Source organism: Lissotriton vulgaris, chromosome 12 (assembly GCF_964263255.1).
Source record: "Lissotriton vulgaris chromosome 12, aLisVul1.2, whole genome shotgun sequence".
In the NCBI taxonomy this organism is placed as follows: domain Eukaryota; kingdom Metazoa; phylum Chordata; class Amphibia; order Caudata; family Salamandridae; genus Lissotriton; species Lissotriton vulgaris.
This window is the reverse complement of record NC_141700.1, coordinates 774,729,504-774,751,488: the sequence shown is the minus strand read 5'-3', so window position 1 is coordinate 774,751,488 and position 21,985 is coordinate 774,729,504. Positions and strand designations below refer to the sequence as shown.

At 48.8% G+C, this 21,985-nt stretch overlaps 1 protein-coding gene across 6 annotated transcripts in view; it reads left to right on the top strand.

Moving 5' to 3' along the window:
• LOC147678669 (beta-1,3-galactosyltransferase 5-like) overlaps positions 1 to 21,364 on the top strand; it is a 169,535-nt gene extending 148,171 nt beyond the window's left edge. For all 6 annotated transcript variants that reach the window (XM_086946126.1, XM_086946125.1, XM_086946127.1 and 3 more), the window contains exon 3: positions 19,513 to 21,364. In XM_086946126.1, coding sequence (XP_086802252.1) covers positions 19,513 to 19,982 — 470 coding nt within the window. In that variant the 3' untranslated portion in view covers positions 19,983 to 21,364. The remainder of the gene's footprint in view (positions 1 to 19,512) is intronic.
• Positions 21,365 to 21,985: the final 621 nt, after the last annotated feature.

Here is a 21,985-nt window from a genome sequence, read left to right as displayed (position 1 = left end):
TATGGGAGCTAGAATGAGAACTGGAACTGTTTTAAGTGTGGGCGTGACCTCCTCAGCACAGCAAAGCGAATGGAGGCCCTCCTCCACATGACAAGGGGTTACATCACCAATAGGCTCAGACTTTGGTGCTTAAGTTTTAAGCCCGAAGTGCTCATGGCCGACTAGTAATCAGTGACGCCTCCTTACAGAGTGGGATGGGGTCAGCAGTCTCACTGAACCCTCTGTGATGGGTAGGGGATTGCTGCCTCCTCTCAATGGCTGATCAATAAGAAGGCCAGCCAATGAGAGGAGACGGGAGTCCCAATCTTCCAGGAACCACTGAGGCTTCCCTCCCGCCACCCGAGATTACTGCTTCAGCCTGGTGAGTTGTTTATTTTTTAATGTTGGGTTCATGCATTTGTGTGTGTGTGTATGAATGTATGTGTATTTGTGCATATGTGTTGTGAATGGGTGTGTGCCCGCTTGTAAATGGATGGGTACGTGTGAGTGTGCATGTAAATGGGTGAGTGTGTATGTGGTCCACCCGCCCCCTTCAAATTATCGTCTGCCAGTGCTCCCACTACAGTCACTACAGTATACCGCATGAGGCAATGGGTCAGCTCACTTCAGCCCTCTTCAGCCATTGGCCAACTTCACTGTGAGTGAAATCATTCAGCCCTTTACAAGGAGCACAGCCACACAAAGTGGTTCTCTCAAGTGCAGGGGACTTCTAGGACAATGTGTCTTTTTTTTAAGCCAAAAATGTTTTAGGCAATTTATTTCATTGACCAGGGTCAACCGCTGCGCCAACAATGGAGTTCTGAAAAAATCATGACAAAAACACAATAAATACTGACAAAAACAAAAGGCTGGATGCCAATACCAGACCTATTGACTTTGTGTCAAGATTCGCTCTGGAAGACCCATCTGGCGAGTGTTGGTGTCTTTCATTTCTGGCTTCATAATATTTACAGCCTTGATGTTGGTGTTGATGCTTGTGAAATGTCCATGGCTCCTACAGAGCACTTGCACCCTGTGACGAATATCTTTTCATCCAAGTGAAATCCGCGTCTTTGTATGTTCATGCGTCCTATTTCTGCTCTCAGGTTCTGTGGCAAATCTGACAATATTTGGTTTCCATTCCATGCCACCCACCTCCAAAGGCTTCAGCTGTGGTGACACTGTGGTCCACTAAATGGTCCTTTGTGGACCTTATTAACTTTGATCTGTGACACACTGGTCGGTCACCAGACAGAAGCAGAAGCCACCATGACCGAACTGAGGGAGAAGGATCACTTTGACTATCCTTAACCTTATATCATGGACCATTTGGAGTCCGAGTACCTTCATTTTGGGTTAGAAAGTTTTGACAGATGTACATAAAGAAACAAAAGAAATGTAACTTGTCCAAGAAACCCCTACTCTCCACCCTATCTAACTCAACAAGGAACTGCTTTAGTTGTGTTAGAGCAATTGTCATAAGGAGATTTCTAGTCTGCCTATTCCTACTTTTACATTTTATAGACGCGTTCTTGTGAATTCTGAGGGGCAGTGTGTAAATACCAAAAATGAATCTTTGTATTTGTTCATCTTCTGATGTATGTTTATCCCCCCAACATCTCATAAGATAATGTTCGAGGCACATGTGCTGTAGATACACATGCTTTGCATACTCCTGCCATCTAGTCGGGGGTCCGGATGTTTGCAAGTTCTTTTTCTTTAGCCTTTTCCAGCCACGAGGTAAGGTGACTCCTCCTTTCGGTGATAACGCGCATGGACATCGACTCCATTGTTAGATTGTTGTCCTGCAAGAGGGTGAGCATGGCGTAAGTAAGTGCAGTATATAGATCATGTGAATAATAAGAACTGCAACATCCATAGGATATCCGGGGAAGAGAATCTACAGCTCTACGTGCCAAGAACAGATGCTTACAGGGTAAGTAACGTAATCAGAGGAACACAAAAAATTGTAAAGAGTATGTTATTTTGGTAGTTCACAGAATTTTGAAAGCATGTCTACTATTACAATAAAATCGCCGTAGCCTCATGTCGTTTAAAGCTAGGTGGGATACAAGCATTTGTTTTTCTAAAAATTGGGTCGGAGTTCTAAAAGGTTTGGGAAGCACTGCCTAGATAGTTAGGTAATTCAGATGCTGCATGTTCTAGACAGTATGTTGAGTGAGGCAGGTATAATGAAAATACACATTTGATGTGATCTTTGCAAGTGAAAATGTTTATGGTTTCAAATTAAAATGTCAAGCCTGGCCCGCGCTGGACCAGAAACAAACATCCTGGGACCGGTTTCGGGGTTTCACCCCTCATCAGCCAAGTTGGCTTGAATCCAGTGGAACAGCGAGCAAGGGACCCATGTCTGGGCGCACCCATCCCACTTAGCATGGAACAGTGTGGCGTTGAGTGGAATTATGTGGCACAGAATGGAGTGTACTTATGTGGATTATTGTTATGTGGTATAGAGTGGATTTATGTGGGTAAAATACGAAACCAGAGTGCAAGAAAGAGAAACAAGGAGACCATGTGGAGGAGAAAGAGGAGCGATGGAGAAAGAGAAACGAGAGGGAAAGCGTAATAGGGCAGAAAGAGAAGCTGTGCTGAGAGAGACAGGAGAGGGAGAAAGAAAGGAGTACCTGAAAGAGAAACGAAGAGAGAAAAACAGAAACCAGAGTTCAAGAGAAATTGAAATGGCAGAGTAATGACTTAGAGTTGGAAAGTGCGAATAGAGATATGAGGTCATAACCTCCATTTTTAAGAACAAAGTCCTTATGATCTCAGTGTGGTGTGCAAGGATAAAATAATAATACATGAAGGAAATAATACCTTTGTCAGGGGGAAAAGAATATAATATATTTATTTTTAACAGAAAATATTCTAAGGGATGGATGACCTTTCAAAGGAGATGAAGTTGTTGGATTCGTTCTGTTAGAAAGAGCAGGGAAAAGAGTAAAGGAAAGTGAATCACAACAGGCATGTTTTATGGCAAAAAGATACTGTGTATTTCTGTGCATGCAAGTTTGTGACTGAGAAGAATAAACAATCATTTACAATGCAACGGTCTCGCCTTTGCAAAAGTTAGAGCTACCATTTCACACAGTAGAAACGCAATGCTATGTAGTGCCTCTAATATGCTTGCCTGCATGTGAGAATGAATCTCAGAATCTGAATTGGATAACCTACAGGCTCTGCAGCCAAAAGGCGCATCACACAGCCAGGACCCCGCTATTTACCGTTGAGGACATGCCGATAGCAATCATTGCAAAGCAGACAAATGATCCTAGTTATACTAGCTAACCAAGGAATTAGGCTAACGAGCACCAGTTGGAGAAAGGACAGTCAGATGTGAAGTCCATCTATTCATTTTGTAAGTGACATGCTCTGTTGAAATAACAGGTATATAGTTAAGGCACAGGAGTTAATTGTCAGACTGTATGGTCTGCCAACAGCCGATCTGTCTGATTGTCACCATGACATTTAGGTTATTCGTGGTCTAGTTGACATACTGACAATCATGGACATTTGGAGCATTACAGGCCCACTTGTGTATTTTCAGGAACTCAAATGTTAATGATGTGGACAAACGCACTCTGTTTCAATCAATTTTACTTGAGTAGGTACATTTGTTTCACATAGGTCGGTGGTGCAAAGGTAGGTTACCCTGCTGAGCGTGTTCAGGGTGTTTCAAACCAGATTTTGAAATGTGTTTCCTGAGCGTCAGGACTCACTCCTAGCTTGCACTCCTTTATATTTTCCTTAAATGATTACTCCATTGTTTTTTGTTTAGTTGTTTGCAACTTTTATTTTCATTCCCAAACGTTGTTAGTTAGCGAGTTTCTTTTTTCATGTGACATGCCATTTTCTGTACAATATTTTTCACTCAATTTATATTTCAAACCCAATGCATTTCAAGCGATAATGCCCTTCTTCAGGGGATTCCTTTATGTCGCTTGAGGCTCCCGCTGAACTTCCCCAAGCGTCGAGGAGCACGCGCATTCTGGCTATCACAGCCTGAGCCGTCAAGTCACCTTCCGGGCTGCACCACAAAGGAGCCGGCTAATGAGAGGTCCAATGCAGCCTGGAGAAACGCGAGAGACGGCCCGGCGGCCGTCAAAGTGAAAGTAAACAAGTTAAAAAAAATAAAAGTATTTTAACTTGTTCTTAGCTTTGTGCGCAGTGCACAGATATACATTATCCCCTGAGATGCTGTTTTCCCGAAAGCTGACACGGCGGGCAGGGGAGGGGGCGGAGCGGGGAGAGGTGCGACACGGCAGGCAGGGGAGGCGGGCAGGGGAGGGGGCGGAGCGGGGAGAGGTGCGACACGGCAGGCAGGGGAGGAGAGTAGGAGGAGGGGGGAGGAGAGTAGGAGGAGGAGGGGGGAGGAGAGTAGATGAACCCCAGGACCAAACGCAAGGCCACCCCTTGATAAGCTGAAAGTCTGGGATCATTGGGAGTGTGTGGGGATGATTGCTAAACAGGACGTTCTAAATCCTTGTTTTGAGGTAATGTCTCTGTGCACAAACCAGCCTGCAGGCGCTGCAGCCAGGTCCTCTCCTAAAGTGATTGTAACATGGAATCTGTGAAGCAGAGATTTGTTTTATTGTATTTACTGCCCCGGAGATCCAGGTTTACAAAAGGACAACAGAAGGAGAAGGCCATAAAACGAGCCAAGCGTGTAATGCCCAGTGGTTCGGCTTGCAGCAGGCTGTGCTTCTGCACCACAAAGGAGCCGGCTAATGAGAGGTCCAATGCAGCCTGGAGAAACGCGAGAGACGGCCCGGCGGCCGTCAAAGTGAAAGTAAACAAGTTAAAAAAAATAAAAGTATTTTAACTTGTTCTTAGCTTTGTGCGCAGTGCACAGATATACATTATCCCCTGAGATGCTGTTTTCCCGAAAGCTGACACGGCGGGCAGGGGAGGGGGCGGAGCGGGGAGAGGTGCGACACGGCAGGCAGGGGAGGCGGGCAGGGGAAGGGGCGGAGCGGGGAGAGGTGCGACACGGCAGGCAGGGGAGGAGAGTAGGAAGAGGAGGGGGGAGGAGAGTAGGAGGAGGAGGGGGGAGGAGAGTAGGGGAGGCACGGCCTAGCGGCCGTGCAACCAAGAAGTGAGGGGGCGGAGCTGGGGGAGGCTGTGAGAGAGAGAGTGGGCAAGGCAGGCGGCTGGGGGCATGTGCACGCGCTTTTAAGCTCAATGCGCATGCGCATTGAGCTTAAATTTCACGGGCACTGCAAGGAATCGCCACGATTCCTTGCAAGTTAGTTAAAGAGTGTTTAAGCCCCCATAGTCTTGCAACCTCGATGCGCATGCGCATCGACAGGCGAGACCTAAAAATCGTTACATGTTTTAATGGTTGGAAAAGACAACAGTTCCTGTGAAAACCAGCGCGCTGACAAACCAGCAGTAAAGCAGCAGGCTCTATGCACAGCCGAGTTTAGTAATTGTTTTTCTCGCTCTGTATTTACACACAATCTGTGTGTTTGTCTTTCTCACTTTCATTTGACGTTTTTACTTCTGAATTTAGGCACAAAGTAAACAGACCTAAAATGCAGTCAATGTGTGGTATGGCGAGAAAGAAGGCAAGGCCCTACCAAAATAGCATGCAAGGCCAGCTGGAATAGAGGAATGCTACTGTGTGTTTCTGTGCGTGCAAGCGGGTGACTGAGAATAAAGACAAACACAAACACGGGAGACCAGAGGCGACAAAGCAAGCAGGAAAACAAAGAACGAGAGAGAATGTGAGAGTCTGGTGAGAGTGTGGGTGAGAGTGCAGCCTGTGGGAGGTGGAGGCGGAAGGTTGTAGGGATCTGAGTTCCTTTGCCCCTCTGAATTCAATGAACAGTGGCTCAGTTTTGGAATGAAAACGAACTTCCAAGCATGGCCGGTACAGTCCCAGGATTTCACAAAGGCTGACACATACTGCTAAGGGACTGTGCCAGCATTTAAAGAGGCCACCCAGTGTTCATTTATAAACACACAATTGTCTTCTCCCAGTTTTGCATCTGTAACTATTAACGATAGCTGGGAAATAAACAAAACAAGGTGCTCTGATAGCATCAGACCTTTACATGACAAACATGCGGGCGCTCCCTTTAAGGGGATTGGGGTAATTACAGTGAACATGTCAGCCCAGCTGTGTCTCCATCCAGAAATGGAGCAGCAGAAATGTGGACAGCAGTTTGGGGAGGGGGTAAGGTGCGGGGTTCCCGAAGTGAGAGAGGCAAAGTCTTTGTGCTACAGAGCCATGGCACCCAAAGTGAGAGGGGCAGTCTTTGTGCTACAGAGCCATGGCACCCAAAATGTGAGTGGCAGTCTTTGTGCTACAGAGCCATGGCACCCAAAGTGAGAGGGACAGTCTTTGTGCTACAGAGCCATGGCACCCAAAGTGAGAGGGGCAAAGTCTTTGTGCTACAGAGCCATGGCACCCAAAGTGAGAGGGGCAGTCTTTGTGCTACAGAGCCATGGCACCCAAAGTGAGAGGGGCAGTCTTTGTGCTACAGAGCCATGGCACCCAAAGTGAGAGGGGCAAAGTCTTTGTGCTACAGAGCCATGGCACCCAAAGTGAGAGGGGCAGTCTTTGTGCTACAGAGCCATGGCACCCAAAATGTGAGTGGCAGTCTTTGTGCTATGGAGTCTGTGGCACCCAAAGTGTGAGTGGCAGTCTTTGTGCTACAGAGCCAAGGCACCCAAAGTGAGAGGGGCAAAGTCTTTGTGCTACAGAGCCATGGCACCCAAAGTGAGAGGGGCAAAGTCTGTGTGCTACAGAGCCATGGCACCCAAAGTGAGAGAGGCAAAGTCTTTGTGCTACAGAGCCATGGCACCCAAAATGTGAGTGGCAGTCTTTGTGCTACAGAGCCATGGCACCCAAAGGGAGAGGGGCAAAGTCTTAGTGCTACAGAGCCATGGCACCCAAAGTGAAAGGGGCAACGTCTTTGTGCTACAGAGCCATGGCACCCAAAATGTGAGTGGCAGTCTTTGTGCTACAGAGCCATGGCACCCAAAGTGAGAGGGGCAAAGTCTGTGTGCTACAGAGCCATGGCACCCAAAGTGAGAGGGGCAAAGTCTGTGTGCTACAGAGCCATGGCACCCAAAGTGAAAGGGGCAACGTCTTTGTGCTACAGAGCCATGGCACCTAAAGTGAAAGGGGCAACGTCTTTGTGCTACAGAGTCTGTGGCACCCAAAGGGAGAGGGGCAAAGTCTTTGTGCTACAGAGCCATGGCACCCAAAGTGTGAGTGGCAGTCTTTGTGCTACGGAGCCATGGCACCCAAAGTGAGAGGGGCAAAGTCTTTGTGCTACAGAGCCATGGCACCCAATGTTAGAGGGGCAAAGTCTTTGTGCTACAGAGCCATGGCACCCAAAGTGAGAGAGGCAAAGTCTTAGTGCTACAGAGCCATGGCACCCAAAGTGTGAGTGGCAGTCTTTGTGCTACAGAGCCATGGCACCCAAAGTGAGAGGGGCAAAGTCTTTGTTCTACAGAGCCATGGCACCCAAAGTGAGAGGGGCAAAGTCTTTGTTCTACAGAGCCATGGCACCCAAAGTGAGAGGGGCAAAGTCTGTGTGCTACAGAGCCATGGCACCCAAAGTGAAAGGGGCAACGTCTTTGTGCTACAGAGCCATGGCACCCAAAATGTGAGTGGCAGTCTTTGTGCTACAGAGCCATGGCACCCAAAGTGAGAGGGGCAAAGTCTGTGTGCTACAGAGCCATGGCACCCAAAGTGAGAGGGGCAAAGTCTGTGTGCTACAGAGCCATGGCACCCAAAGTGAGAGGGGCAAAGTCTGTGTGCTACAGAGCCATGGCACCCAAAGTGAAAGGGGCAACGTCTTTGTGCTACAGAGCCATGGCACCCAAAATGAGAGGGGCAAAGTCTTTGTGCTACAGAGCCATGGCACCCAAAGTGAGAGGGGCAAAGTCTTTGTGCTACAGAGTCTGTGGCAACCAAAGTGAGAGGGGCAAAGTCTTTGTGCTACAGAGCCATTGCACCCAAAGGGAGAGGGGCAAAGTCTTTGTGCTACAGAGCCATGGCACCCAAAGTGTGAGTGGCAGTCTTTGTGCTACAGAGCCATGGCACCCAAAGTGAGAGGGGCAAAGTCTTTGTGCTATAGAGCCATGGCACCCAAAGTGTGAGTGGCAGTCTTTGTGCTACAGAGCCATGGCACCCAAAGTGAGAGGGGCAAAGTCTTTGTGCTATAGAGCCATGGCACCCAAAGTGTGAGTGGCAGTCTTTGTGCTACAGAGTCTGTGGCACACAAAGTGAGAGGGGCAAAGTTTTTTTGCTACAGAGCCATGGCACCCAAAGTGAGAGGGGCAAAGTCTTTGTGCTACGAAGTCTGTGGCACCAAAGCGAGAGAGGCAAAGTCTTTGTGCTACAGAGCCATGGCACCCAAAGTGAGAGGGGCAAAGTCGTTGTGCTACAGAGCCAGGGCACCCAAAGCGAGAGGGGTAAAGTCTTTGTGCTACAGAGCCATGGCACCCAAAGTGAGAGGGGCAAAGTCTTTGTGCTACAGAGCCATGGCACCCAAAGTGTGAGTGGCAGTCTTTGTGCTACAGAGTCTGTGGCACCCAAAGTGAGAGGGGCAACGTCTTTGTGCTACAGAGCCATAGCAGCCAAAGTGAGAGGGGCAAAGTCTTTGTGCTACAGAGCTATGGCGCCCAAAGTAAGAGTGGCAGTCTTTGTGCTACAGAGCCATGGCACCCAAAGTGAGAGGGGCAGTCTTTGTGCTACAGAGTCTGTGGCACCCAAAGTGAGAGGGGCAAAGTCTTTGTGCTACAGAGCCATGGCACCCAAAGTGTGAGTGGCATCTTTGTGCTACAAAGCCATGGCACCCTAAAAGAGAGGGGCAAAGTCTTTGTGCTACAGAGCCATGGCACCCAAAGTGAGAGGGGCAAAGTCTTTGTGCTACAGAGCCATGGCACCCAAAGTGAGAGGGGCAAAGTCTTTGTGCTACAGAGCCATGGCACCCAAAGTGAGAGGGGAAAAGTCTTTGTGCTACAGAGCCATGGCACCCAAAGTGAGAGAGGCAAAGTCTTTGTGCTACAGACCCATGGCACCCAATGTGGGAGGGGCAAAGTCTTTGTGCTACAAAGTCTGTGGCACCAAAGGGAGAGAGGCAAAGTCTTTGTGCTACAGAGCCGTGGCACCCAAAGTGAGAGGGGCAGTCTTTGTGCACCAGAGTCTGTGGCACCAAAGTGAGAGGGGCAGATTATTTGTGCTACAGAGCCATGGCACCCAAAGTGAGAGGGGCAAAGTCTTTGTGCTACGAAGTCTGTGGCACCAAAGCGAGAGAGGCAAAGTCTTTGTGCTACAGAGCCATGGCACCCAAAGGATGAGGGGCTATGTCTTTGTGCTACATAGCCATGGCACCCAAAGTGAGAGGGGCAAAGTTGTTGTGCTACAGAGCCATGGCACCCAAAGCGAGAGGGGTAAAGTCTTTGTGCTACAGAGCCATGGCACCCAAAGCGAGAGGGGTAAAGTCTTTGTGCTACAGAGCTATGGCACCCAAAGCGAGAGGGGTAAAGTCTTTGTGCTACAGAGCCATGGCACCCAAAGCGAGAGGGGTAAAGTCTTTGTGCTACAGAGCCATGGCACCCAAAGCGAGAGGGGTAAAGTCTTTGTGCTACAGAGCCATGGCACCCAAAGCGAGAGGGGTAAAGTCTTTGTGCTATAGAGCCATGGCACCCAAAGTGAGAGGGGCAAAGTCTTTGTGCTACAGAGCCATGGCACCCAAAGTGTGAGTGGCAGTCTTTGTGCTACAGAGTCTGTGGCACCCAGAGTGAGAGGGGCAACGTCTTTGTGCTACAGAGCCATGGCACCCAAAATGTGAGTGGCAGTCTTTGTGCTACAGAGCCATAGCAGCCAAAGTGAGAGGGGCAAAGTCTTTGTGCTACAGAGCCATGGCACCCAAAGTGTGAGTGGCAGTCTTTGTGCTACAGAGTCTGTGGCACCCAAAGTGAGAGGGGCAACGTCTTTGTGCTACAGAGTCTGTGGCACCCAAAATGTGAGTGGCAGTCTTTGTGCTACAGAGCCATGGCACCCAAAATGTGAGTGGCAGTCTTTGTGCTACAGAGCCATAGCAGCCAAAGCGAGAGGGGTAAAGTCTTTGTGCTACAGAGTCTGTGGCACCCAAAGTGAGAGGGGCAAAGTCTTTGTGCTACAGAGCCATGGCACCCAAAGTGAGAGGGGCAAAGTCTTTGTGCTACAGAGCCATGGCACCCAAAGTGAGAGGGGAAAAGTCTTTGTGCTACAGAGCCATGGCACCCAAAGCGAGAGAGGCAACGTCTTTGTGCTACAGTCTGTTGCACCGAAGCAAGAGAGGCGAAGTCTTTGTGCTACAGACCCATGGCACCCAATGTGGGAGGGGCAAAGTCTTTGTGCTACAAAGTCTGTGGCACCAAAGGGAGAGAGGCAAAGTCTTTGTGCTACAGAGCCGTGGCACCCAAAGTGAGAGGGGCAGATTATTTGTGCTACAGAGCCATGGCACCCAATGTGAGAGGGGCAAAGTCTTTGTGCTACAGAGCCGTGGCACCCAAAGTGAGAGGGGCAGTCTTTGTGCACCAGAGTCTGTGGCACCAAAGTGAGAGGGGCAGATTATTTGTGCTACAGAGCCATGGCACCCAAAGTGAGAGGGGCAAAGTCTTTGTGCTACAGAGCCATGGCACCCAAAGTGAGAGGGGCAAAGTCTTTGTGCTACAGAGCCATGGCACCCAAAGTGTGAGTGGCAGTCTTTGTGCTACAGAGTCTGTGGCACCCAAAGTGAAAGGGGCAACGTCTTTGTGCTACAGAGCCATGGCACCCAAAGTGAGAGGGGCAAAGTTTTTTTGCTACAGAGCCATGGCACCCAAAGTGAGAGGGGCAAAGTCTTTGTGCTACGAAGTCTGTGGCACCAAAGCGAGAGAGGCAAAGTCTTTGTGCTACAGAGCCATGGCACCCAAAGTGAGAGGGGCAGTCTTTGTGCTACAGAGTCTGTGGCACCCACAGTGAGAGGGGCAAAGTCTTTGTGCTACAAAGTCTGTGGCACCCACAGTGAGAGGGGCAAAGTCTTTGTGCTACAAAGTCTGTGGCACCCACAGTGAGAGGGGCAAAGTCTTTGTGCTACAGAGCCATGGCACCCAAAGTGAGAGGGGCAAAGTCTTTGTGCTACAGAGCCATGGCACCCAAAGTGAGAGGGGCAAAGTCTTTGTGCTACAGAGCCATGACACCCAAAGTGTGAGTGGCAGTCTTTGTGCTACAGAGTCTGTGGCACCCAAAGTGAGAGGGGCAACGTCTTTGTGCTACAGAGCCATAGCAGCCAAAGTGAGAGGGGCAAAGTCTTTGTGCTACAGAGCTATGGCGCCCAAAGAAAGAGTGCCAGTCTTTGTGCTACAGAGCCATGGCACCCAAAGTGAGAGGGGCAGTCTTTGTGCTACAGAGTCTGTGGCACCCAAAGTGAGAGGGGCAAAGTCTTTGTGCTACAGAGCCATGGCACCCAAAGTGTGAGTGGCATCTTTGTGCTACAAAGCCATGGCACCCTAAAAGAGAGGGGCAAAGTCTTTGTGCTACAGAGCCATGGCACCCAAAGTGAGAGGGGCAAAGTCTTTGTGCTACAGAGCCATGGCACCCAAAGTGAGAGGGGCAAAGTCTTTGTGCTACAGAGCCATGGCACCCAAAGTGAGAGGGGAAAAGTCTTTGTGCTACAGAGCCATGGCACCCAAAGTGAGAGAGGCAAAGTCTTTGTGCTACAGACCCATGGCACCCAATGTGGGAGGGGCAAAGTCTTTGTGCTACAAAGTCTGTGGCACCAAAGGGAGAGAGGCAAAGTCTTTGTGCTACAGAGCCGTGGCACCCAAAGTGAGAGGGGCAGTCTTTGTGCACCAGAGTCTGTGGCACCAAAGTGAGAGGGGCAGATTATTTGTGCTACAGAGCCATGGCACCCAAAGTGAGAGGGGCAAAGTCTTTGTGCTACGAAGTCTGTGGCACCAAAGCGAGAGAGGCAAAGTCTTTGTGCTACAGAGCCATGGCACCCAAAGGATGAGGGGCTATGTCTTTGTGCTACATAGCCATGGCACCCAAAGTGAGAGGGGCAAAGTCGTTGTGCTACAGAGCCATGGCACCCAAAGCGAGAGGGGTAAAGTCTTTGTGCTACAGAGCCATGGCACCCAAAGTGAGAGGGGCAAAGTCTTTGTGCTACAGAGCCATGGCACCCAAAGTGTGAGTGGCAGTCTTTGTGCTACAGAGTCTGTGGCACCCAAAGTGAGAGGGGCAACGTCTTTGTGCTACAGAGCCATGGCACCCAAAATGTGAGTGGCAGTCTTTGTGCTACAGAGCCATAGCAGCCAAAGTGAGAGGGGCAAAGTCTTTGTGCTACAGAGCCATGGCACCCAAAGTGTGAGTGGCAGTCTTTGTGCTACAGAGTCTGTGGCACCCAAAGTGAGAGGGGCAACGTCTTTGTGCTACAGAGTCTGTGGCACCCAAAATGTGAGTGGCAGTCTTTGTGCTACAGAGCCATAGCAGCCAAAGCGAGAGGGGTAAAGTCTTTGTGCTACAGAGTCTGTGGCACCCAAAGTGAGAGGGGCAAAGTCTTTGTGCTACAGAGCCATGGCACCCAAAGTGAGAGGGGCAAAGTCTTTGTGCTACAGAGCCATGGCACCCAAAGTGAGAGGGGAAAAGTCTTTGTGCTACAGAGCCATGGCCCCCAAAGCGAGAGAGGCAACGTCTTTGTGCTACAGTCTGTTGCACCGAAGCGAGAGAGGCGAAGTCTTTGTGCTACAGAGCCATGGCACCCAATGTGGGAGGGGCAAAGTCTTTGTGCTACAAAGTCTGTGGCACCAAAGGGAGAGAGGCAAAGTCTTTGTGCTACAGAGCCGTGGCACCCAAAGTGAGAGGGGCAGATTATTTGTGCTACAGAGCCATGGCACCCAATGTGAGAGGGGCAAAGTCTTTGTGCTACAGAGCCGTGGCACCCAAAGTGAGAGGGGCAGTCTTTGTGCACCAGAGTCTGTGGCACCAAAGTGAGAGGGGCAGATTATTTGTGCTACAGAGCCATGGCACCCAAAGTGAGAGGGGCAAAGTCTTTGTGCTACAGAGCCATGGCACCCAAAGTGAGAGGGGAAAAGTCTTTGTGCTACAGAGCCATGGCCCCCAAAGCGAGAGAGGCAACGTCTTTGTGCTACAGTCTGTTGCACCGAAGCGAGAGAGGCGAAGTCTTTGTGCTACAGAGCCATGGCACCCAATGTGGGAGGGGCAAAGTCTTTGTGCTACAAAGTCTGTGGCACCAAAGGGAGAGAGGCAAAGTCTTTGTGCTACAGAGCCGTGGCACCCAAAGTGAGAGGGGCAGATTATTTGTGCTACAGAGCCATGGCACCCAAAGTGAGAGGGGCAAAGTCTTTGTGCTACAGAGCCATGGCACCCAAAGTGTGAGTGGCAGTCTTTGTGCTACAGAGTCTGTGGCACCCAAAGTGAAAGGGGCAACGTCTTTGTGCTACAGAGCCATGGCACCCAAAGTGAGAGGGGCAAAGTTTTTTTGCTACAGAGCCATGGCACCCAAAGTGAGAGGGGCAAAGTCTTTGTGCTACGAAGTCTGTGGCACCAAAGCGAGAGAGGCAAAGTCTTTGTGCTACAGAGCCATGGCACCCAAAGTGAGAGGGGCAGTCTTTGTGCTACAGACCCATGGCACCCAATGTGGGAGGGGCAAAGTCTTTGTGCTACAAAGTCTGTGGCACCCACAGTGAGAGGGGCAAAGTCTTTGTGCTACAAAGTCTGTGGCACCCACAGTGAGAGGGGCAAAGTCTTTGTGCTACAGAGTCTGTGGCACCCACAGTGAGAGGGGCAAAGTCTTTGTGCTACAAAGTCTGTGGCACCCACAGTGAGAGGGGCAAAGTCTTTGTGCTACAGAGCCATGGCACCCAAAGTGAGAGGGGCAAAGTCTTTGTGCTACAGAGCCATGGCACCCAAAGTGAGAGGGGCAAAGTCTTTGTGCTACAGAGCCATGGCACCCAAAGTGAGAGGGGCAAAGTCTTTGTGCTACAGAGCCATGGCACCCAAAGTGAGAGAGGCAAAGTCTTTGTGCCACAGAGCCATGGCACCCAAAGTGAGAGGGGCAAAGTCTTTGTGCTACAGAGCCATGGCACCCAAAGTGAGAGGGGCAAAGTCTTTGTGCTACAGAGCCATGGCACCCAAAGTGAGAGAGGCAAAGTCTTTGTGCTACAGAGCCATGGCACCCAAAGTGAGAGGGGCAAAGTCTTTGTGCTACAGAGCCATGGCACCCAAAGCGAGAGAGGCAACGTCTTTGTGCTACAGTCTGTTGCACCGAAGCGAGAGAGGCGAAGTCTTTGTGCTACAGACCCATGGCACCCAATGTGGGAGGGGCAAAGTCTTTGTGCTACAAAGTCTGTGGCACCAAAGGGAGAGAGGCAAAGTCTTTGTGCTACAGAGCCGTGGCACCCAAAGTGAGAGGGGCAGATTATTTGTGCTACAGAGCCATGGCACCCAAAGTGTGAGTGGCAGTCTTTGTGCTACAGAGCCATGGCACCCAAAGTGAGAGGGGCAAAGTCTTTGTGCTACAGAGCCATGGCACCCAAAGTGAGAGGGGCAGTCTTTGTGCTACAGACCCATGGCACCCAATGTGGGAGGGGCAAAGTCTTTGTGCTACAAAGTCTGTGGCACCCACAGTGAGAGGGGCAAAGTTTTTTTGCTACAGAGCCATGGCACCCAAAGTGAGAGGGGCAAAGTCTTTGTGCTACGAAGTCTGTGGCACCAAAGCGAGAGAGGCAAAGTCTTTGTGCTACAGAGCCATGGCACCCAAAGCGAGAGGGGCAAAGTCTTTGTGCTACAGAGCCATAGCAGCCAAAGCGAGAGGGGTAAAGTCTTTGTGCTACATAGCCATGGCACCCAAAGTGAGAGGGGCAAAGTCGTTGTGCTACAGAGCCATGGCACCCAAAGTGTGAGTGGCAGTCTTTGTGCTACAGAGTCTGTGGCACCCAAAGTGAGAGGGGCAAAGTCTTTGTGCTACAGAGTCTGTGGCACCCAAAATGTGAGTGGCAGTCTTTGTGCTACAGAGCCATAGCAGCCAAAGCGAGAGGGGTAAAGTCTTTGTGCTACAGAGTCTGTGGCACCCAAAGTGAGAGGGGCAAAGTCTTTGTGCTACAGAGCCATGGCACCCAAAGTGAGAGGGGCAAAGTCTTTGTGCTACAGAGCCATGGCACCCAAAGTGAGAGGGGAAAAGTCTTTGTGCTACAGAGCCATGGCCCCCAAAGCGAGAGAGGCAACGTCTTTGTGCTACAGTCTGTTGCACCGAAGCGAGAGAGGCGAAGTCTTTGTGCTACAGAGCCATGGCACCCAATGTGGGAGGGGCAAAGTCTTTGTGCTACAAAGTCTGTGGCACCAAAGGGAGAGAGGCAAAGTCTTTGTGCTACAGAGCCGTGGCACCCAAAGTGAGAGGGGCAGATTATTTGTGCTACAGAGCCATGGCACCCAATGTGAGAGGGGCAAAGTCTTTGTGCTACAGAGCCGTGGCACCCAAAGTGAGAGGGGCAGTCTTTGTGCACCAGAGTCTGTGGCACCAAAGTGAGAGGGGCAGATTATTTGTGCTACAGAGCCATGGCACCCAAAGTGAGAGGGGCAAAGTCTTTGTGCTACAGAGCCATGGCACCCAAAGTGAGAGGGGCAAAGTCTTTGTGCTACAGAGCCATGGCACCCAAAGTGTGAGTGGCAGTCTTTGTGCTACAGAGTCTGTGGCACCCAAAGTGAAAGGGGCAACGTCTTTGTGCTACAGAGCCATGGCACCCAAAGTGAGAGGGGCAAAGTTTTTTTGCTACAGAGCCATGGCACCCAAAGTGAGAGGGGCAAAGTCTTTGTGCTACGAAGTCTGTGGCACCAAAGCGAGAGAGGCAAAGTCTTTGTGCTACAGAGCCATGGCACCCAAAGTGAGAGGGGCAGTCTTTGTGCTACAGACCCATGGCACCCAATGTGGGAGGGGCAAAGTCTTTGTGCTACAAAGTCTGTGGCACCCACAGTGAGAGGGGCAAAGTCTTTGTGCTACAAAGTCTGTGGCACCCACAGTGAGAGGGGCAAAGTCTTTGTGCTACAGAGTCTGTGGCACCCACAGTGAGAGGGGCAAAGTCTTTGTGCTACAAAGTCTGTGGCACCCACAGTGAGAGGGGCAAAGTCTTTGTGCTACAAAGTCTGTGGCACCCACAGTGAGAGGGGCAAAGTCTTTGTGCTACAGAGCCATGGCACCCAAAGTGAGAGGGGCAAAGTCTTTGTGCTACAGAGCCATGGCACCCAAAGTGAGAGGGGCAAAGTCTTTGTGCTACAGAGCCATGGCACCCAAAGTGAGAGGGGCAAAGTCTTTGTGCTACAGAGCCATGGCACCCAAAGTGAGAGAGGCAAAGTCTTTGTGCCACAGAGCCATGGCACCCAAAGTGAGAGGGGCAAAGTCTTTGTGCTACAGAGCCATGGCACCCAAAGTGAGAGGGGCAAAGTCTTTGTGCTACAGAGCCATGGCACCCAAAGTGAGAGAGGCAAAGTCTTTGTGCTACAGAGCCATGGCACCCAAAGTGAGAGGGGCAAAGTCTTTGTGCTACAGAGCCATGGCACCCAAAGCGAGAGAGGCAACGTCTTTGTGCTACAGTCTGTTGCACCGAAGCGAGAGAGGCGAAGTCTTTGTGCTACAGACCCATGGCACCCAATGTGGGAGGGGCAAAGTCTTTGTGCTACAAAGTCTGTGGCACCAAAGGGAGAGAGGCAAAGTCTTTGTGCTACAGAGCCGTGGCACCCAAAGTGAGAGGGGCAGATTATTTGTGCTACAGAGCCATGGCACCCAAAGTGTGAGTGGCAGTCTTTGTGCTACAGAGCCATGGCACCCAAAGTGAGAGGGGCAAAGTCTTTGTGCTACAGAGCCATGGCACCCAAAGTGTGAGTGGCAGTCTTTGTGCTACAGAGTCTGTGGCACACAAAGTGAGAGGGGCAAAGTTTTTTTGCTACAGAGCCATGGCACCCAAAGTGAGAGGGGCAAAGTCTTTGTGCTACGAAGTCTGTGGCACCAAAGCGAGAGAGGCAAAGTCTTTGTGCTACAGAGCCATGGCACCCAAAGCGAGAGGGGCAAAGTCTTTGTGCTACAGAGCCATAGCAGCCAAAGCGAGAGGGGTAAAGTCTTTGTGCTACATAGCCATGGCACCCAAAGTGAGAGGGGCAAAGTCGTTGTGCTACAGAGCCATGGCACCCAAAGCGAGAGGGGTAAAGTCTTTGTGCTACAGAGCCATGGCACCCAAAGTGAGAGGGGCAAAGTCTTTGTGCTACAGAGCCATGGCACCCAAAGTGTGAGTGGCAGTCTTTGTGCTACAGAGTCTGTGGCACCCAAAGTGAGAGGGGCAACGTCTTTGTGCTACAGAGCCATGGCACCCAAAATGTGAGTGGCAGTCTTTGTGCTACAGAGTCTGTGGCACCCAAAGTGAGAGGGGCAAAGTCTTTGTGCTACAGAGCCTGTGGCACCCGCAGTGAGAGGGGCAGTCTTTGTGCTACAGAGTCTGTGGCACCCAAAGTGAGAGGGGCAAAGTCTTTGTGCTACAGAGCCATGGCACCCAAAGTGTGAGTGGCATCTTTGTGCTACAAAGCCATGGCACCCTAAAAGAGAGGGGCAAAGTCTTTGTGCTACAGAGCCATGGCACCCAAAGTGAGAGGGGCAAAGTCTTTGTGCTACAGAGCCATGGCACCCAAAGTGAGAGGGGCAAAGTCTTTGTGCTACAGAGCCATGGCACCCAAAGTGAGAGGGGCAAAGTCTTTGTGCTACAGAGCCATGGCACCCAAAGCGAGAGAGGCAACGTCTTTGTGCTACAGTCTGTTGCACCGAAGCGAGAGAGGCGAAGTCTTTGTGCTACAGACCCATGGCACCCAATGTGCGAGGGGCAAAGTCTTTGTGCTACAAAGTCTGTGGCACCAAAGGGAGAGAGGCAAAGTCTTTGTGCACCAGAGTCTGTGGCACCAAAGTGAGAGGGGCAGATTATTTGTGCTACTGCAGTACCTCTGGCATGTTTGTTGGTGAGTGGGTGCAGCAGCCTACCGCCGCAGTGGTTTGAGGCAGAGTTGCTGCCGCTCGCTCGGTCTCTGCCTGCAGGCTTGCGAGACCACGGACTCTTTGAAGCACTCACATGTGCATCGGAGTGGCCATGGTGGAGCGAAAGGAGGTCGAGCAGACCAGCAAATGCTGCGAGAGGAGGAGGGAGGAAGCTTTGCGACCTGATAGTGCATGGCTTAGCTTGAAAAGGGCAGAGCAGCAAATGCTGTGGGAGGTATGAGGAAACATTGCCTTTGATAGTGAATGGCACAGCCTGAACATCACAAACGTGACTCCTGTCGTTCCCTGCCCCCTAAGCACATGTCAGCGCAATGCTAGAGTGCGTGGGAAGGTGAAAGAGGACGGGGCAGATGTAGATAAAGAAAAATAAACAAGCCTTACAGGGAAACCACATCTGACATTTGATCTTCTTCGTTTGAACAAATGTGACGAGATAACAATTATGGCACTGTTCACACAAAAGCTCAGAGGAGTGCGAACACAGAGTGCTTCTTGTGGGAACTGCTCTTACAAAAGTTTTTTTTTAAAGTTCCTTTAGTAGTTGCTGTAATGGGACAAGTGAAATGATACATATAACGGGGGCAATCCTCATTGGAGGTTACAAAAGACTAAAAGGAGGGACTATTAAGCATATTCACCTAACAAAAGCAGGCATTTACAAAGCACAGTAAAAACCAATCAAAGAGATTGGTGGCGCTTCAAGCCCATATATAGATACAGCATGTCTCGAAGAGACCGCGCTTGTGCTACCTAGGCGAGACCTAAAAATCAAGATCTCCAAAGGATTGACAGAAGACATTTTAATTGAGCATTTTTATCTGTTTTCTGAATTGGTGGAATTTAGAATCTGAGGATCATCCTATGACCTCATTCCAAAATGCGCTTGGCTCAAAATCTGCCTATTGGATAGAAAATGTACTTGGACTTTTGGTTAGTTGAATAATGTACAGCACCTGCCTTTTATACATTATCTACTCCAGGGGTCTTTGAAAATATGTCTTAAGACTGTGTGAATAGGAGATTCGAACATTGTCAGAAGCAATAAGGCTATAGTTTGAAATTAAATATAATAAGGTTTAACCTCATCTGGTGCTTTGTAAAAAAAAAAAGGTACAATAAGGTAGTATTTAAGCATAAAGTATTGTTAGGTTTGGCTGCATACATATTTCATCATGTTATGAAGTATATTGTTGATATTCAGTATTAAGAAATATAATAATTGAATTCATGTTTGTTAAACTGACTTATTCATCAAGAGTTGTTTGTGACTTCCTCCAAATAGAATTTTAATAAATGTTTTCATTGAATTGTTTAAACTTTTATCCGTACCGTTGCCTTGTTGTAAAAGCTAGGATATAGGGGTACAAAAGGAATGTTATACTACGCACACACATCCCATTTCGGGTCCTGGGTCTCTTCCATCATATTCATGTACGGCTGTTCAGTCACCATTTGCCTTTTTTGCTATTCTCTACAGGTGATGATGATATGTTGGTGAACCCCGACGGCTTGATTAAGTACGTGAAGACCATCGACAATGCCTCCTGCTGCCTTCACGGAGCTGTGCAGCACCACTCTGTTGTGGTGCGCGGTGGAAAGTATGGAGTCACGCATTCCTTGTTCCCTCTCCCTAAGTATCCACTTTTCCTGTCTGGTGGAGGCTTCCTGGTGCCAGGGGCTGTCGTGACGACTCTCTTCCACACCTCTCTCAAGCTGCCAGTATACCCACTGGATGATGTCTATTTGGGGATGCTCTCACTGGCAGCCAACATCAAACTGCGAAACAGCCCTCTCTTTTTCGTTTTTGGTTTGAAATATGAAACTTGTCCCTACAAGGCGGCGCTGGCTGTCCATGGAATTACAGCGGACTATCTTCTAAAAATCTGGAAGGAAATGCAAGAGACCGAGTGCGAACCTGTTTTCAAATGGAACAAATTAATGACCTAAAACTTTGTACCAGTAGATTCTGACTGGTCAGCAGGATGGATAGTGAGACTGGCATGCCTGCCACTAAGTTGAGGTGCAGGCCCTCCGATGTCCTTTGTGAAGAGTCTTTAACTCCTCCACCTGTTACCTGAAGACGAAAGTTGGTGAAACTTGTGCATCTATGTGAGGTGGCCGTGCCAAACATACTCAGGGAACATGAACAAGGTACCTTGCTCAGAGCAAAATCTAGGGTGGAAAATGTATCCCTGGCACCGGCTGCAGCAGCACCGGCTAGCTGGGAAAAGGAAGTGGCCAAGAAGGGTTTTGGACCAGAAGGCCGTAAGGCAAGCGGGAGAGCAAGTGAAGACTTTGATCCTCTCCTGAGCCACCTGACAGGACTGTTGGGGCTATTGGAAATATGTACTTTTTAAATATATCTATTTATGTTCAAAATAAAGACTTTTAATTGCAAAATTATGGTAGATAGAGCAATTCTATTAGATTGGAAAATCACACAAAATCTCAAAGTTTTTCAGGGAGAAAATAAATATCGCTAGCGAGCACATTACAAGCTTTTGCGAAACCTACGTTGGTAAATAATCAATGCTGGTAAAACGTCACTCTTCAATCCATCATTAGTGGTGTAGTAATTATTCAGAGAGTTTCAGTTGTGACCAGATTCCTGTTTACTCCCCAACTGTGTGGGACTTTGTGTTTATTTTTGTGAGTATTTTTTTCCTCCTAAGTTTTTTGTTACTTTCTTACCTCAAGGCGGCCTGCGGGTCAGCTTGAAGTTGCACATTAGAAATTGTTAAGCACTATGCTATGGTTAGAAAGCTGTTGCATGAATTCCATTCCATGTCCAAACAGAGGTAAGGGTTTTTATTGTTCAAAACCACATACTGATATCATCACTGAAAGTTATCACATGACCTTTGACCTACAGTGACTTCTCAAAAAAATCACATGACATAAAATGGAATCCAGATCAGAGGAAATTAATGTTTGTCTTATGACCTAAGATGTCCTCATGTTCTCTGTGCCGATTATTACTACCCATTTGAGAAAACTGTCTTCTTGAGATGTTTTAGACTCTAAATATCAGCACTGAAAAGGCAACACTTTATTGTATTTATTCTATGAGTTCTTTTATCAGATGCACAAAATGCTAAATACTTTTTCATGTTTTATAAATGTGCAGTGATATTTTTCTCAAAATGCAAGGATGACGAATTATGACTTTTTGTGTCCTTTTGTGTTGTCTATCTATGAAGGCCTTTTTAGCAAAACCTAATAAATTCATTATACATTTTTCATTTCATTTCAAAAACTTTTATTCGATTGACATTTAGTGAATCATAAAAAGTACTTCATACAATTTGAATAAAATTTGCATAAAAACACGTTATTGCAGTGCAAAATGTAATTTAAAAAACTTTGTATAGAGCCAATTTACAAATTAATTCTAATAAACATGGGATCAAAGAGACTATAGCCCAATTTTACTACGTGCCTTCAAACATGATTTTAGGAAAAGAGCAACGGTTTTAGCTACATATTGTGAATCTAATAGCTGAAGTGCCAGAAAGGCTGGCCGACAGGTCCTCAGCCCCATTTGTCGGAGAAGAGGAATAATCCAATGCTTACGTGGTTGCACATAATATCGGCAAAACAAAGTAAGGTGAATGGTCGATTGAGGAGAAACACCCTCGCACGGACATTTAATCAAGTCGCGAGACCAGTTTAACTCAGTGGGGAAAGTAACAAGACGGAAAAATGAATTAAAACGAAACCTGGTTAGTACATATTTTTCATGATTAGAAAGATAAAAAGTTAGATAAGGCTGAATACCAGGGGATGCTTGGACCATTAGTATTTGCATATTAGTTTGCTTGAATACTTCACAGGAGAGGCGTAATTCCCTTAGATGATTCAGACCGAGGTTTTTCAAAGCGCCTCTGCTAATGTCAGCTAGTGAGGAGGGCTCCGTGAAGTAAGATGTGAGGTTCAGATCCTTTAAAAAG